This window comes from Ochotona princeps, chromosome X (assembly GCF_030435755.1).
Source record: "Ochotona princeps isolate mOchPri1 chromosome X, mOchPri1.hap1, whole genome shotgun sequence".
Lineage (NCBI taxonomy): Eukaryota > Metazoa > Chordata > Mammalia > Lagomorpha > Ochotonidae > Ochotona > Ochotona princeps.
Genome location: NC_080865.1, coordinates 72,349,163 through 72,367,868, shown reverse-complemented (window position 1 = coordinate 72,367,868; position 18,706 = coordinate 72,349,163). Strand labels below are relative to the sequence as shown.

The 18,706-nt window shown below is 43.2% G+C and overlaps 1 protein-coding gene across 1 annotated transcript; it reads left to right on the top strand.

Moving 5' to 3' along the window:
• Window positions 1–4,191: 4,191 nt before the first annotated feature.
• Window positions 4,192–18,336, top strand: IRS4 (insulin receptor substrate 4). The gene is given in 4 exon segments (XM_004599994.2): window positions 4,192–6,876; window positions 6,879–6,959; window positions 6,961–8,050; window positions 17,988–18,336. Coding segments are annotated over 4 exon segments (3,861 nt in total). The 3' UTR covers window positions 17,993–18,336.
• Window positions 18,337–18,706: the final 370 nt, after the last annotated feature.

Genomic DNA, 18,706 nt, shown 5'->3' with positions numbered 1-18,706 from the left:
TATTATTACTAACTAATGAATTAGTCAATTGCTTTCTTAACACAGAGTTCACAGGAAATTCCTTTCAAAGGTGACCTCATTAAAGACATGTCTTCATTAGACAAAATCTGTTATAAAGGTAGTGTGTTTGTTTATTCATTTACCTTCATTTGTAGATGTAAAATGTCAGGTACAGAGCTTGCATTTTTTTCAGGTAAAAAACAGAAATAAGAAATATTATGGATTCTCTTATCTGTTGTTTAAAATTTGTGTTTCAGACTCTTGGTTTGGAGTCCTAACTTTACATTTTAATGAAACCTGCAAACAACTGTAGATTTGAAAGCAGTAAGTTGTCCTCAAAATAAAAACAAAAAAATTAAGAGCCTGAAATCTACCTCCAAAGCAGTTTAAAGTAGTGAAGTAACCATCTGGTGAGCAGGGCAAAGAGAAAAGTTTCCAGTTCTTGCCTAAACTCTCTAGATGTCACCCCTCTGTTTTATTTTGCCTATGGAAACCTGACCTAAACTAAACAGCTATTCCGTATCATTAAGTTGTCCAGGAAGATGAAAGTTGAAATATATGTCAGACAAGCTGAAGCATCTGGTGCAATTCAGTAATGATGGTCTCCTCCAGAGAGTTGCAATGTTGGAACAACTTTAGAACTGGGGAGATTTGCTTGACCTATGGAGAGAAATTAACGCTCTTCTGGCCAAACATTCTCTGTGTTCTCAACGACTCACACTTGCCAGCTTCTCTCCCACTGCAGGAAACACAAAGTTCAGTCCTCTGTGAAAAGCTCCCTATATCTCTAGTTCCACTTTGCTGTTTAATACTGCTCATTTTCCATTGAAACTGTTTAAAATTATTTTCATGCTTCTTTTTCTAAACAGTGCTAGTCTTTTTCTCCTAGACAATCATGTCTGATAAAGTGTTATTCTAGAGTCATGTGTAAAATTGAATTTAGACTCTGTCTTATGGTTTGTTGATATGAGAACAAACTGAGTTCTTCCTGTGAGAGAGCATTTAAGCTTAAACATATAAGATGATTTGAAAGGTTAGAAGTGACAGTCAGTTTTTGCCTTTTAAACTGTGCCACAAATGGCAAAATACCAAATGTATGTATTGTTCAAAACAGAAAAAAAAAATCAGATTTCATTGTGAGTTTTAGAATTGATAGGGAAGACACTTGCAACAAATACAGAGTTTTAATGTTTTTTATTAGGCTAACCAGTCACACATTGTAAAAATTGCTAGGAATCCAATACATAAGGCACAGAACATTAGCTGTCACAATAGACCAGATGATATAGTCAGTGAACTTACAAACAAATGCTTTATTTCACTGGTAAACAAAAATGCTAATGAAAACAATGGAATACTATTTCATCAATCATATTAGTAGTTTATTTTTAAAGTGAGAATGTCCAATGTTGGCAAATTAATTGTGGTGGCAGAGTAAATTGATATAAGATTTTTGAAAAACTGTACCAAATATTCACCCTTTTTAGTTCAGTAGTTCTCATACTTTGTTTGCATCTCAAGGGAATACCTAAAACATTTTTAAAAAGCTGCGGTAGAGGGTATCATTGCAGTGTTTTTGTAATATTAAAAAAAAAAGAAAACAAACTAAATACCCCAAAGCATGGAGATCAGATATATTAATATACATTAGCTGTGTAGGATATTCTGCTACATTTTAAATGATGTTCTGGCTGATCCATACTAATATGAAGATATATTATTTATGCTGAGTAAAATGCATAGGAAACAAAATTACATATATTGAAAACCTTCTGCTTTATGCAAAACTCCATATACATTGAAGAATGGAGCAGATAAGACTTTTACAATTTTTCTTTGCAGCATTTTCTAAATTTTACTTAACATGCATTTTCATGATTCAGAAATATTTTTTAAAAACTGACATGTTATTACTCAAAGCACTTTTTATTTCATTTCATTGCCTTCTTTGCTTTCACATTTCTACCTAACGCAACAGCTTGTGCTTAGCAAGATTGGAAAATATCATAATGTCTATCGCGAAAATTCCAAGGGAGAATATTTCTTATTCTCTTGGTTGTAAGCAGAGCGAATCGAGGACCTGCGTGACTGGGGCAGCTGGAACCGGCAGGTAGCAACCCCAGCTGGGGCTCTCAGCACCCACAGTCCCTCGGCAGTCAGCCCCTTTCAAAGCCCACCGCTGCTGCTTCTAGCACCTGGGACTAGATAAAGTACCCGCAGCAGACGGAATGTTAGCGATGATTGCTAATATTTGGGGTACAACCAAAAGCAATTTCTTTCAAAAATTGGAGCCTCCGAAAGGAGTTATTCATTCAAGTATTTTTTAAAACAGGAAATTCTCAAGAAAGAGAAGATGAGGTGTATTTTTACGATGTATACATTGCTAGCTTACTGTTAGCTTTCATAAATAATACCCTTTGTAGTATTTACCCTAGGGCAACGGTGAATTGACATTCCATTCCAGCGAAGAAAAATATCGTGTGTCTCCCTTTCTCTCCAGCTAGATTCCTCTTTATAAACGTGGTCTCTCCTTGGAATCTTCAATGTAATCTCGAAGGTCTGAAATGAGAGAAGAAGAAGAAGAGGAGGAGGAGGAGGAGGAGGAGAAGGAGGAGAGGAGAGAATGGAAATGAATTAGTTTAGGAAGCTGCACTTACATTTGGACACTTTTTCCTGAAAAGGGGAAGACAGTAGTTCTTATTTTCGCGATGTTATTCAAGATCTTTTCTCGATGCGAGGAATGTGAAATACTCTGGCATATTTATGCTGTATGGTTCTTTGTTCTGGGTATGATTTTTTCTCTTTCTAAAGTTTTTCGGTGTCGCTAGCGGGACGGAAAACTTAGTATTTTTCAAGATTCCTTTTAAAGCACCCCTCAGAGCGTCCCCCATGGAAAACTATGCTGACAGCTAGACACTGATGTGTCTCAGAAGAATGGATCCCGCATTTAAAAAAAAAATGGCTATACACTTCGCAGGCCACCAAATTTCTGCTTTCAGAGTCATCATTAAGCGCACAGCAAGAAACAACATCTTCAGCGAATCTGGGTTATGTGGACGAGGAATGAGCTTTAATTAAGGAGTACGTTCTTTTTGAAAGCATCGCCGTTATTCCTATGAGTTAAGAGTCGCGGGCTTTTGTCAGGGGACGAGCGGGCCGGCCGAGGAGTGGCAGCAGCGCGGTGGGCGGCAGGTCTTAGAGCTCCGATCCCTTAACGGTTTCAGGACTCAGTCCCTCTTCCGTGGTGGCAGAGAATGGACCAGACTACTGGAACAGGAATAGAGAATGCTTGTGAGTGACAAGGAGAAAGAGAGGGCGCCCGGCTGGGTTCCCAGGTCACCGGAGCCGTGGGATTTGCAAGAGTTTATTACCACCATTAACAGCTCTAGGCGAAGGGTTGTTTATCGCCTTGGTGAGCTACTAGCCTGCAGTGAAGCCCACTCCAGGACCGCAGCCACGCCCACTCGTCCCTTCGCTCCCCTCCCCCCCGCCAAACGAGTGAATTTGGAGCCTCTTTCGTGCCAGATACGCCCATTGGCTCCTATCCCGCCCAATCAGATTCTCGCAACAGTTTCACCTGGTTCCCGCTTCCGAAATAAACAAACAAACCGTCCCGCGACGGTGCCAGCTCTGCTCCCTGGCGCCATCGGCAACGAATGCATTCCGCCCCCTCTCGCCACCTCGTGTCCTCTCATGTCACCTCGCGCCCGATCCAGTCCATAGAGCCCTGATCCTGGAACTCCCGCTCAGCCCCGACTCTCCCGACCAGCTCCCACTGCCTCTGGGTTCCCCGGACTGCGTACTAAAATTGGCGAAGCCAGACAGCGGTATTTCCTCCTGTCATTGGCGCCCTGGCCCTCGGACCTGGAGATTCACCGAGAGGCTTTGGCCGATCTGCAGTTAGCCCCGCCTCCCAGACCCGCTACCCCCTCCCTTGCACACCTCTGCTGGCGGCCACCAGCTTCCCTCCGCTGCGCTGGTAGCAGGATCCGCAGCTACCGCCGCGCGAGGCAGTGGTCACGTGTTGTTTTGCCCGCTGCCGTGCGCTCCGAGTGGAGTGGGCGGGGGCGCAAGCAGAGGCGGGAGGGGGCTGAGGCGGGCGGACCGGGGATAGACAGCCTCCTCCCCCCCAAGCCCTCCCTCCCCCTACCCCCCTCCCTTTCGCTCACCTTAAAACCCTCGTGCATCACCATGGCTAGTAGCTCCTTCGCTCGCTACCAAGCGACAAGGAGACTGAGAGCTGCAGCAGCGGCAGCAGCGGCAGCTCCAGCAGCGGTGGCGACCAACCCGCTTTTTTCCTGGGGAACACCGACCGCACTCATTGGGACCGGGTCGTCTTGTCCGGGAGCCATGTGGCACTCCACCGCCACCGGCTCCCGATCAGACTCCGAGTCGGATGAGGAAGACCTCCCCGTCGGGGATGAAGTCTGCAAACACGGCTACCTGCGGAAGCAGAAGCATGGGCACAAGCGCTACTTCGTGCTCAAACTCGAGACCGCCGACGCCCCAGCTAGGCTGGAATATTATGAAAATGCCAGGAAGTTCCGGCACAGTGTCCGCGCCGCCGCGGCTGCTGCGGCTGCCGCCGCCTCCGGTGCTGCGGTCCCGGCGCTCATCCCCCCGCGGCGCGTTATCACCCTGTACCAGTGCTTCTCCGTGAGCCAGCGAGCCGATGCAAAGTACCGACACCTCATTGCCCTTTTCACCCAAGACGAATACTTCGCGATGGTGGCCGAGAACGAGTCGGAACAGGAAAGCTGGTACTTGCTGCTCAGCCGCCTCATCCTCGAGAGCAAGCGCCGCCGCTGCGGCACGCTGAGCGCACAGCCGGACCGCGAGCCGGCTGCGCTGGCGGCGGCAGCGGCGGTGGAGCCACCCTTCTACAAAGATGTGTGGCAGGTAGTAGTCAAACCCAGGGGGCTGGGGCACCGAAAAGAGCTGAGCGGCGTGTTCCGGCTGTGCCTGACCGACGAAGAGGTGGTGTTCGTGAGGCTCAACACCGAAGTGGCTAGCGTGGTCGTGCAGCTCTTGAGCATCCGTCGCTGCGGGCACTCGGAGCAGTATTTCTTCTTGGAAGTGGGCAGGTCAACGGTCATCGGGCCAGGAGAGCTGTGGATGCAGGTAGATGACTGTGTAGTGGCCCAACACATGCACGAGTTGTTTTTGGAGAAGATGAGAGCCCTGTGTGCAGATGAGTACAGAGCCCGCTGCCGCAGCTACAGCGTCAACATCGGCGCCCACCTGTTAACCTTGCTGTCCACTAGGAGGCACCTGGGCTTGCTGCCGCTCGAGCCCGGCGGCTGGCTCCGAAGGTCCCGCTTGGACCAGTTTTGCCACCTCCGAGCCCTCGGTGACGGGGAAGATGAGATGCTAGTCACCAGGCGCTACGTGACACCCAGTGAGCCCGTTCCCGCCGGCCGGCGAGGAAGACTGCAGCTTCCCAGAGCGCGCAGATCCAGGAGAGCACTTTCAGTGCCAGCCAGTTTATTCCGCCGCTTACCATCCAGCCCGGTACGTGCCCCGCAGCGTGAAGAAGCCCCTAGCGACAGAGCCTCCCTGTCTGCTGAAGCATCCGGCGCTGGCACTGGCAACCCTGCGGAGGAAGACGGTTCACCAAGCAGAGAGGGTCAGGAGGACAGTGGAGACGACTACATGCCCATGCATAGTTGGGGCTCAGGAAATGGCCGAGATTCAGGAGGTGGTTATGGTTCAAGCGGCCAAGGCCCCAGTAGTCAGAGCTCCGGGGCAGGCCAGTGTTCTGGCGGGAGGCAGGGATCCGGAGGCGGACAGGGCACAAGTGGCCACCAGGGATCCGGAGGTGGACAGGGTTCAGGCGGTCAGGGTGCAGGAGGAAACCAGTGCTCAAGAGATGGACAAGGCTCTGCAGGTGGGCACGCCGCTGGCGGCGGCGGTGCCAGCGGCGGCCAGGGTTCCGGAGGTGGGCACGGCTCAGGCGGTGGTCAGGGACCCGGAGATGGCCGTGGCTCTGGCAGTGGCAAGGACTCTGGCCGGGGTAAGGGCTCAGGAAGTGGCAAGGGTTCCAATGGGGATGGTGACCGTGACCGTGGAAAATCTCTGAAGAAAAGATCCTACTTTGGCAAATTATCTCAAAGCAAGCCACTGTTGCCGCCTCCACCACCGCCTCCTTCACCCCCAGGGGCTGGAGCCATTAGTGCAAAGGCGAAGTCTGGAGGAAGGTTTAGACTTTATTTTTGTGCTGACAGAGGAGCCACAAAAGAACGCAAAGAAGCCAAAGAACTGAAAGACGGGGAGATCCCAGAAGGGGCTGCTCGGGTTCCCTACAGAGCCAGAGCTTTTGATGAAGATGAAGATGATCCATATGTGCCAATGAGACCTGGAGTGGCGGCCCCTCTGGCAAGCTCCAGTGATTATATGCCCATGGCTCCTCAGAATGCCTCAGCTTCCCAGAAGCGTCACTCTCGATCACCTTTTGAGGATTCGAGAGGCTACATGATGATGTTTCCTACAACGAGCCCGCCACCTGCTCCCAGTCCTCCCAAAGCTGGCGATCTCAATAAAGATGATGAATCCAAAGATGACAGCGACAGTGACTACATGTTTATGGCTCCTGGGGCCGGGGCAGTTCCCAAGAACCCCCAAAATCCTCAGGGTGGCGCTTCTTCCAGAAGTTGGAACTCCTACTTCTCTCTGCCGAATCCTTTCCGGAACTCACCATTGGGCCAAAGTGACCACAGTGAGTATGTACCTATGTTACCTGGGAAACTCCTGGGGAGGGGGCTGAACAAAGAAGTATCCTCCAACTGGGGCTCCAAAGATACAACTTCAAAACCTCCAGCTGAGGGGTCATTCCCAAAGCCTGGAGGTGGGGAGTCACCCTCAAAGCCTTCAGATGATAGGTCCCCCCAAGGAAGGCTAAGAGACCAAAGGTAGTCTCTCTTGTGACAAAAGTGACTAAACTAAGACCTAAGACCAAACCACAAAAGGCCAGAAGTGAACAGAAAAGCTGGCGGCTGGTCTAGTGACTCCGTCAGACTTGACTGCACTCTGATAGCTAGCCATGCGCCTGTACCCTCCACTCAAGCAGTGCTGGCTTGGTGGGGTGTACTTGCTAATGCCAGACCCTCAGCCCTTTCTAATTCACTGTATATGGAGTTGGGAATGTCTTTTCCAAATCCAGGGAACGCCCTCTCAGATATTTTAGGAGTTATCCCAGGTGCCACCCCCCTGTCTCTGGCTGGTGCTAGGTGGCCACTTCCTCCTCTTCCTCCCTGGGCTACAGGTAGCAATGCTAATGAGGAAGAGGGTGACTACATTGAAGTGATTTTCAATCCAGCAATGACACCAGCCGTGCCTTTTGCGGACAGTGCCATTCGCTATGATGCCGAAACGGGTCGAATCTATGTGGTCGACCCATTTTCGGAGTGCTGCATGGACGTTGCCCTCTCGCCTAGCCCGTGCTCTGATCCCCCACCTGTAGCTAGGCTGCTGCAGGAGGAAGAGCAGGGAAGAAGACACCCGCCAAGCCGTCCCGAAACTTTATTTGCAGCCGCCAGAGCCGCGGTCTCAGCTTTTCCAACTGACAGCCTCGACAGAGACCTTTCTGCCTCCTCAGCTTCAGCAGCAGCTCCAACCTTAGCCGTGGGCCGGGCTTTAGCTGCGGCCTCGGCGCTCGCCGCTGCCCCGGGTATCGGCTCAGCAGCCGCGGGCTTCGAGGCCGCAGCCGGGGTTGACTCCGCCCGCTGGTTCCAACCTGTTGCTGCCGCCTCCGCCTCCGCCGCCGCCGCCGCCGCCGAGGCTGACGCCGACGCGCTAACGGGGGCTCAGAACTTTGCCGGTGGCTCGAACCCTGGAGCCCCCAACCCATTTGCAGACCTTGCCGGAGCTGACAACCGGGCAGGCCAGGCTGCCGCTGCAGCTGCCGCCCCCACACCACCGCCTCGCCGTCGCCGGATGCCGAGACCTCCAGAGAGAGCAGATTCCGACGGTGACAACGACGACGACGACGACACTTACGTGACAATGGAATTTGCCAGACTTGACAACAAGAACTTTGACTCTACCAAAAGAGGTTTGTAATTTTACAATCAATTTCTCTTCAGTGAATAGTCATTAGTTAATGAATGGGTCAATGTGATGCTTTCTAGAGTGTTAGGGAGCAGTTGGGTAATATTTCATTAATTGGTGCGATTTGACATGAAGGGTAGAATTCACTTTTAATTACTCGCACAATACTCTTTTGATGTTGGCATAAACTTCAGGTTTTCTCTAAAGAGCCAATTACTGTGGAAACGTCGGTTCTACTTTTCAGGAATCGCTAAACCTCAAAGCCAAGTGTCAGGAGGAAGCTTTCATACATCCTTCCCCATCACTAACAGTGCAAAGGAGGGATTTGTAAATTGAGTTCCAGCAACTCGCTTGCAAATCAGCCACAGGAACCTGTTTCTCTACAAAGGCCCATACTTAAGTGCAGGAATTCAACAACAACATGGGATATTAGGCACTGAAAACTGTTAGCATTTCGGGAGGCTGACATTCGAAAGTCTGTTTTTAAAAAGGAGGCATTGTTATGGTAGTTTGCTGTGATTCCCCACGCAAATGAAATCTCAATTGTCAGAGTGAATGTCTATGGGGAGCAAAACATAGATAATCCAAAACGGCAGGTGATTAACAGAAGACAGCATTTGGCTCTGGAATGTTTTTCTGCTGGTTATTTTTTTTTTTCTGTTCTCACACCGGATATATTGCCAGAAAGTTTGAGCCTTCTCCTGCTCTGTTATTAAAAATGGTCAGAAGCTCACCTTTGCTGTGCCTCCTCTTCCCCACCCCACCCCCGCCCTCCTTAAGAGTGTGTGATGACAACTTGCTAATGGAGATAAGTATTTTTCGAAGGTTTAAAAAAGCATGTAAAACACTGAATGGGTGTTTCTTATTGGAAATCGTGGAAAGCAAAATAAGAAACCTGGAGGCAGACCTGACCCCAGGGGCAGCCTACTCGGAAACGGTGGCAGGGTTTTAAAGGACTCATTTTTCCAAAGGAAAACATAAGGAAGAGTAGGAACTATGGGTCTCAGAAACAAGGCTTAGAGTAAATATGCATTTTATAAGTGTTGTCATCAGTCTGCTTTGAGTCATTCTCAGAAATCATTGCAGAAGATAAGGTCTCCGTAGAACTGCCTTTTCTCTTCAGCAGAATATGCTGCTTTCACAGTAAAGGGAAGGGATGGACCCCGGCAGTTTTCATTCCAATAGTCAGTTTAGTGAAGGTTTTTGCTTTGCTTGTTCTGCGGAATGCTTTTGTGATTGGATCTGTGCCCACTGTGCTTGATCAGGCAGAACAAATAGGGGACTGATCACAACAGTCACCTAACAAGCTCCCTATTTAGTGCAGGTGTAACCTCCTCCCTTCCCCTTTCTCCTCCTGCTGTAGAAAACTTGCCATACAAAAATTCAAATTCACAGTCTGGACACATTAAAGAGTGATCATTAAAACCACAAAAGGATGCTTTGGCTTGCCAAAGGATTCAGTTCAGATCTCCTTTAAATTGTGAATCCCCTTTGCACAACACACACACACACACACACACAGACACACACACAGTGCTACTACCATAATATGCATTTAAAATCTAAAAATCCATTTCTAAGAATTTAATTCATATTTAGCTTTTCAAGAACAGATCTGTTTTGTTCTGTAAAGTACTCCTGAAAATGGGTCAGAAGCTATTGCTTGAGCCTGATTATCGGAGACATCATTTCTCATTTTGATGTGGGGTGACATATATCAAAGTAGCTACCTATGGCCCTGTGGTACTTCCAGCACACTACATTTTCATGCTCTTCAATACTTTCATCTTTAAGTGAAGATTAAAATGGCACATCCTATTGTTGCTCAAAGTAACTCTCATTTCTCAAGGATGATCTAGAGCCATTGGCCATTATTTTTGCCTAAATTGCTGATATGTAATGTTACAGATTTAGCTTCCTCTAAATTTGTTATTGGCTTAGGAACTATTTCACTAAGAGACAGGAACTATGGTTGAAATAAGAGAATAAACTTGGAAGCACTTTGCAACATTAAAATGTGAGCTATTTTCATTGTGTCATTGCATGAATACTGAAATGACATTTCAACAGATAAATTTGTTTAGTTCATTTCTCGCAAAATGATTGGTCCTGGTGGTGATCCCTTCACATACTTTCCTGAGAAACAGAGAAAGATTTGGGGAGGAGGTTGGGGGGAAGGAGTGGTGAAACAACTCTTTAAAGGAAATGGCTTTGCTTAGCACACTAATAAATTGATATGATAGAATGTTGCTTGTGGAATGTGAAGAGCAGGCTGTATGAGCCTGGTGGCTTTTTTGTGTTTGTTTACTATAAGTCTATTGACTTACCCATTTCAGCTTTGTTATGTAACAACAACAAAAAACCGTGTTAAGAAACAGAAAAAAAAAAAACTTCAGCAGAGGAGCAAAGATACAGCCTTAAGGATTTATCACTAAAAGTAATTTTAATTCACAGAAAATATTGAAAATAGTGCCTGGCATTCAACAAGTGCTAGATATGAATTATTATCAAACAGTTGTTAGTGCTGTTGTTGCTGCCACTATTACATTTAAAACAGAAAGCCAAAGTAAATTCTTGACTCTCAAGTCACACTTTTTAGTAAATCTTTTCATTTAAAGTACTTTACATGGTTGCTCAACGTTGAGCTTTTTATCATTGTAATGTATTTGATACTTAATGAAGTGTGGTTATAAATCACTGTTTCAGTGTGGTTTGTGTGTATGTGTGTGTGTATAACACAAATTACCATGGAAACGCAATTACCCGTAACCACATTTCATGTAAGTAAATTTGTAGAGACATTTGTTCAACTTGATTAGAAACACCAGGAAATACAGCCTATTGTGACTATTTTTAAAGTAATTTTTATAAATGAAATAATTTTTACACAATTATTGAAAAGGAGTCTCCATTTGAAGCAAATTGTAAGCACCAACATTTAAGAGAAGGTGGCTTTTCGTATTGTTTCATTGCAGTCTTAACCTGTGTGTGACTTAGAGTGTGCTGCTGCCATTAATTATATGTGCCAAGAACAAATTGTGTTTGGTACATTGAACTTACTTTTTGTAAAGTACTAGAATAAAATCTTCATATAGCTAAAATTATGCAGTTACCATTGCTTGGTCACTTATTTTAGGCAGCATTTAACCTCCCCACCCACCCCAAATTGGACAGTCGTTTGGAATAATGAGATATTTGACCTAGAGCAATTAAAGAGAGACCTCACTCAATTAAAGTTAGCTAAAGTTGTTGGCAATCAAATCTTCCTATGCATTCATTCTATCTTAAGAGTGATGCTTCCAGGGTAAAAACGTTGGCCACTAGTAAAACATCTACTTTATACAAGTATCGAGACATTAATAGAGCACATCAGATTAACACATTCATAAAAATTCAAGCAAGAGCTCTGGCTTGCTTTTCTTCTCCTTAATCACCAAACATGAACCAAAATACTTTGAGTCATTGGCAGGAAACTGTTTTGGGAACAAACTCAGGCTCCTCAAATTGACCCCAAAAATTTCACGTTGGAACAGACACAACTGACCAGTTCAGGCAGAAGTAAGGAATTGTGTGTATGACTTAAAAGGCGCTCTTGTGAAGTTGTTAACTTGTTGATTGAGGGAATGCTTTCCAGTTGCAGATTGCCTTGTAGTGTGCAAAGCACTTTCACATGTATAACCTTACTGATGGATGGTAAGTATTGGAAATGAAGCCGGTGTTAAGAATTTTCCTGTGGTGCAAAAGGTAAGTGGCATAGCTGAAAATCTAATCCTACACATCTGATTTCAAGTCCATTGCTCCACCCAAGCACATCACACTTCCCTATAATCAGGCATTTAATATGTATTTTCCTACTAAGGAAAGATTATGAAATAGTCCAGGACTGGGAAAAAGTTACATGCCTGTTTGGATTTGATGGTGGCAAATTCTTTATAAGGGGCTCATTTAAATTGTTCAAACTTTGGATCATCTGCCAGGGCTTGGAAACGTTTCGTTACATTGAATTGTTTACCTTGGCTCTTAGAATAAAAAGACTTTGGCTTGTGCTGAAATTGAAGCTCTTCAATCTGGTCTGAGGAGGAGTTAGCTTCATCTTTATTTCCCAAATGCAAATAGTCCGTTCATTTGCTTCAATCCCACAGCAACACTGAAAAGAAAAGCAAAAACAAAAATAAGAAACAAACAAAAAAACCCAGAGAGTTGAGGATGCTTACAGTACGCTTCCATTAATGACCACTTCCTAAACCGAAGTTAGATTACTTCAATTTTCCTAATACCCCCGTGTTAGGTGCCAGTTACAGAAAAAGTCTCTTCATTTATTTTTTCCTTTTGTTCAAAGTTATGAGATCCTAATGTAAACCATCACAGTGGGCAAAACAGCTTGAAGTACAGCAAGTAGATGAAACACCACTTGCAGATATAGATGCTTTTCATTTGTTTTTAAAAGCAAACTTGCTTTTTGGCAGTCAGGCAAGTCCGTTTTCAAAGCCTTGATCCATAAGTCCTTGTTTAAAATTAAATTCATTTTATTTTGCAACTTTCTAAGGCTTTAAGACAATGTAAAAATAGCCCAGATATTTTATTGGCAGTATTGGAAAATGCCTTTTGTAAAATGCTTAATTTAAGCCTGTGGTGTGTTTTGTCTAAGAGGTGTTGCCAGGCTTAGAGGGTGAGGATCACTTACTGGAAAACATTATTTAGTCCCAAGTGAGAAATGGGAGGTTTTGAAAGCTACTTTTTGTAATAATGAAATGAACAGAACACATTCACTCTTTAGGACATCGATTTGAGAGCTACTGATAAAATTGCCAAGGTGATGTATTTGCAATTTCAACCTAAAATACACTGACCGACCATCCTACACTGAGCTTTAGTTACGCAGTTACAGACCTCAACATTCCCAACATTTTTCCTTTTTTAAAACTTTAAAAAATTAAAAAAAATTTTTTTTTTGTTTTTGTGAAAGGTAGCCTGGACACTTGAGAAATGGGAGTCCTTAAGAATTCCATATATATATATATATATATATATATATATATAGGCATATATATTGGCATATATATATATATATATAGACAGATTGCTAGTTTAGATTTGAATTCTTTCAGAGCACCTTCTCCTTGAGGAACTCATTCATTTGAGAACAGAAGATGTATACCTAGATACTTACCTAGCAAAGTGACAAAGTTGTTGCGCTTTCCCCCCTAGCTTCCTGACATGTCTTCCTTATCATCTGTTTTGCATTGGGTGCATTCTGTGAATTGTACCCCTAGAAAATGTGCACTTTGCTGCTGCGTCTCTGGCTGAAAAGGCGAGGACCACTCACTATAGGAGCCCTGCAGGATTCAAGACGACTCATTTCCCCAGCTGTTGCACCCTGTTAGTCCACAGCCCGTGTGCCCTTAGCCTACAGGAATAAAGGTACTTCCTCATAGAGAAATTAGTTGTACGTGCACATTCAAGGTGATGCTGTCTGCTGAACTCTCACTTGTTGGTACAGAGGCAGCTATGCTGATTTCTGATGCTATTCTCATGACTGCATTGACCACAGTATGTTTGCTTCTGGAATATTCAATTCCCCATAAATGACTGATTTTTGACTTTCAGATTTCAATCTTAGAATATCAATGAAGTCTCTATGTCTACATTCATTTGGAAAAATACACATATGTGCACTCATGGTGCCCTTGAAAGTTTGAGCAACTGAAAACAAAAACGTTTGAGCGACTGGGATCAGTGTGCTGGTGTGAGTGAGGCCACATCCCCTGATCTGAATTCTGGCTGCTCTGCTTCTGATCCTGCTCCTTGCTAATGGCCTAGGAAAGCAGCAAAAGATGATCCACCTACTGAGGCTCCTGCACTCATGGAGTAATCCAGAAGAGGTTTCTGGGCTTTTGGTTCCTTCTGGCCCAGCCCTGGTCATTGTGGCCATTTGAGGAGTGAACCTGCAGATGGAATATTCTCTATAGATATAGAGATAGAGATAGAGATAGAGATAGAGATAAAGATAGAGATAGAGATAGAGATAGAGATAGAGATAGAGATAGAGAGATATAGATATAGATATAGATATAGATATAGATATAGATATAGATATAGATATAGATATAAAAGAAAGGCAGAGAGATCTTCCATATGCCAGTTCACTCCCCAAAGTTAACACAATGGCTGGCACTCCTTCTAGGTCTTCCACTGGGGTTTAGGGTCCCAATGAGCCATCCTCTGCTCCTTTCCCAAGCCATAAGCAGGGATCAGAAGCAAAGACACCAGCCCCTATGAGAGTCCTGGGCTGCAGGCAGAGACTTAGCTTACTATGCCAAAGTGCAAGCCCCTAATTTCTGCTTTTTAATAAGTTGTACCTGCAGCCTTGAGGGGATACCAGCCATGTCTTCACTGTGTCTTTAGTGTGGTGCAATCTCTTTCCATAGTTTGCCCTCCATGGCCACAGTGCCCCCAATCATTCTAACCACTTAAAATTAGAGAACACTCTTCCTATGACCATGGATGGAAGACATGTTTTTCTGTAGTTACAGATGAAATGTTCAAATACATCTTCCCACAGAAATGATGGTCGGTGTACCCAAAATAGTTTCTCTGTTAATTTAAGAACTGCATAGGCTAAATATAGCATGTGCAGTTGAAGCTATGAACCTGTCCACTACTTATTTAACATGATTTCAATAAGATAGTTTATTCTGAGTTTCAAACAATGAACCTGAGACTATGCCTCTTGTAAATTGGAGACTGCCTTTATTAGAGTTGTACTAACTTGCCTTCTCTGAGTTGGCGGTAACCAGGCAGCAGACTGAAGGGGTCCTAGTACATGTTGGGAGGTGGTAGAGAAGCTGACCTGGGAAGAAAATCCTGGAGCTGATTTGCAGTTTGTGTATAGATAATCAAGACTGGGACAGACATGCCTAACTAGTTCAGGACCTGCTAGTGAAGAAGGAGAGGAGGTTTATTAAGTGTCACCCATTTTGTTTACAGTTCTTTTGACTGCTTTGTCACCAAACTGTTGCCCCCATGGGAAGCACGTTTTATCATCTGATCTGTGAAGGGGACAATAGTCTAGTATGCTAAGTATTGTAAAGACTGTCTGCAATTATTACTGATTTTCACCTGTGAAAAATGGTACTTTATCAAATCCTAGAAAAGCATCCTCCTATACATTCAGAGTGCACGGGAAGATGTGATCTGTTCTTAATTGAAAAAAACAAACAAACAAACAAACCCTACATATAAAGGGGTTTCAAAAAGTGCATGAAAATGCATATTATGAAAAAACATGCATGGTATACAAAATTGTTTTGCACAAAAGTAGACATTTTAATTACATTTTGCATGATGTTTTGGAAGCTCTCCATGCACTCCAGAGACAATGGGAAATAATGTAACTGCATTATTATACACCCAACTCTGAAGTGTCCTCTTTCATTTCTCCGTGTTTCCTTTTGTTTATTTGTCTTCACCTCTTTACATGGGTTCTACTATTTATGCGATACACAGCTGATTGCTGCGACAGCATATCAACTAATAAATAGAGGGATGATTTTCAAAAGACCCTGAAAGACATTTTTGAGTTTTACAATAATTGGAATTGAAAATATTATCAAGAAAACCAATGAGACTGTAGAGAGAATGTGAGAATAACTATTATATGTGTATATACATGTATGTATGTATATTACAGTTACAGTTGCTCCTTGCCCAGGGCAGGGGAATCATTGCTGTTTAGGATGGCGAACTATAATAGAGACATGTTTATGATTCATAAAGAGGTCTGGGATGCCCGTGAGGAACTGCCTGCTTGGCTTACACTACAAATTTCTCCGGATATTGAAGTCATGTGTGCTTTATTACTATACTAGAAATTAATGTTCAGATTTATACCATATACACATTGAAACAAGGAAAGCTCACTTCATGTGTTTTTGAGAAGAAAATAATACTTATAAAATTTTGGAGAAAGGAAAAGAGAAATGTTTTGGCTCATCAGTGTCCATTGAAGTTTTCTCTCTTCCAGAGAATAATTGTTTGAAGGTTGTATATACCATGCATTAAAAGGGGTGAAATTTACTCATCATTGACAAGATCTTTGGGTAATTGGAAATTAGACATCACACTAAGGTAATTACATACTATGTGTAATTATTGAATGGGAATAATACATTAAAATCAGACCACGTTATTAAAAACATCACCATTTACTTTTGTATAAGTGAAATGTTATACAAATGACCAGGAGACGATTCCAATGTTTGACTGTCATCCCTTTAACATTCCTATTGGGAATTATCCATGACTTAATTTTTGATCTCAAATTTCTTTCCTTTGTCACCCAGAAAGCTTCTGAGTTACTTCCTTATGCTGTTCTATGGATGGTGCTCAGGGAATAAACACTAATTTTAATATTGGTCTAAGTGAGGCACAATTATAAAAGCAAATCTGTGGCTCACATTCCTACAATGCATTTCAAAAGCAAGTCAAATTATATTGATGTTATCCTGTTTCGGATAGCATTATTTCTTTCTACTAGCATAGTTTATCAAGACTTGTGAATGATACAGTTTGTAAAGTTAACTTGAGGTTATACAATTATTTGGCAGATTTTAGTAAGTTATCAAGCACACATTCAGTGTTGGTGTAGGTGTTACAGAAAAGCAATTGAAAAATACATCAATTTTTTTAGTAGTGTTCCTGTAATTGAAAAAAAAAAAAAACAACTCTGTCCCTAATTTTAGATTTACTATTGATAGAGTAGTTATATAGAGCTTGATTTTGTATTGCTGGAACAAATGTGTTTGAAATGCAGTGTATCTTAGATGATACATATCCCCTGTAGAGTACATGTAGTGTGCTTACAAGAACATAATGATATTTTTATAATAAAGCCAATTAGTAAAATATATTAAGTGATATACTTCTGTAACCATACATTTCAGTTAAAAACATGTAGCTGATGTCTGCTGTTGGATTATACTAATCTTGTAGGAAGTAACACAATTACTAATACAGACTTTCATAGTTAGTCTACAGTTATCCCAGGCACTTTTCTTCAGGAAGATGACGGAAGAATGGAGATCTTAGATGCATCATTCAGCTGCAAGTTGATTACATTTTGAAAATTTCTGATGAAACAATAATAAAAATATATATTTTGGGGTTTAACGCAGCATCATCTACTTGAAGGCAGGTTTGGAGAATACCCTCCATGGGTTTGGTTAGGTAGTCTCAAATGAAATGCAATTCTTGGTATACTAATGGGACCTGATCCTATGGTAATATTGGTGTCCCATTCACAATTTACTGTTTATTCCCAACCTTTCTCCAGTCCAGCACCATCTTCTACTGTACCTGATCCTGACCCGCCACCCCCGACACACACACACATACCCACTATCATGTTACGCACCATCTCAATAAGCAGAAAGTAAATAGAGTAATACTGGAACTCACTTTGATTAGACAGATGGGAAGTTCAATCAAATTTCCTTTGAAGGTGTGACTTTGTTCTTTTAGAAAACATTTAGTGATGAAGTTTAGAAACTAAAATCAATGCCATACTTAAATTGGCCAATGTGTGCCACATAATCAGGTGAAGGGCATCATCAAGCATGCTGGAAATGTAAAAAAAAGAAAAAAGGGTCATCTCAGCGTGTGGCTCAGGTAAAATGGAGCAGTGCACATAAAGGCAAAGCTAATAACCACTAGAAATGTTAACAAAGCAAGATGGGGGCTTCGCTTGCGTCTTCACCTGGCTTACACTGGTATTCCTCACAGGCAACTTGCAGAGTTGATGAAGTGCACACAGGGCAAAGCAATCTTCACAGTCTCTCCAAACAAATGTGTAGATTTCGTTTTAGAAAAAGCAGGGGGTGAAAATTCCTCAGATCTATTCTAATAGTAACTTCTGTTTTATCATATTTTTTTATTTTTTGTAGATTGATTACTTTGCAACAAAATCACGTTCTAGAAGAAAAATGATGTTACTGAGTTACATCTTCGTCTACTCTAGATCTACCTGAAAGAAAGCAAATGCAAAGGCTTCTGAACAGAAGGCAACCTAACTTTCTGCAAGCCAACACGTGGACTGGGCCAAGCGAACGATCCTTGCATGTGGATCGCTCGTCCTCTTGCCTTGTGAATCCAGTGATTTGGACTTGAGAATACTCACACTGTGCTTTGGTTTTGTTTGCTATTGTTCCTCCCCAAGTTGACTCTCTGAAAGGAAACAATTTCTGTATTAGTGAGCATCTGTTCACTCTTTCTTTAAAAAGGTTGTTTACAGTATATATATAAAGGTGGCCAGTTTTGATGATGTATTATAATATTTCAATTTAATCTTGGATTTGCAACATCTTCAAATAGCAGCAGATAAAGACAATGGTGCGTTAATCAGAAGGTAGGTATGATCTAGAATCCTTTTGTCTGAGCATTACATACACAAACATTTCTTGATCAAAGAATTCAGTGTCAATTGAACTTATACCATGATGGGACATTTCCAGTATTTTAAGACAGAACTAAAGGGCAGAATATCTCAGTTTTGACTCATTAACAAAACTGCAACGTTCTGTCCATATGAAATGTTAATTAAAGCAGTATCTTGATTGGGCATTTCCAAAGTTTCGTAGCAGAACTAAGGGACAGATTACCTATT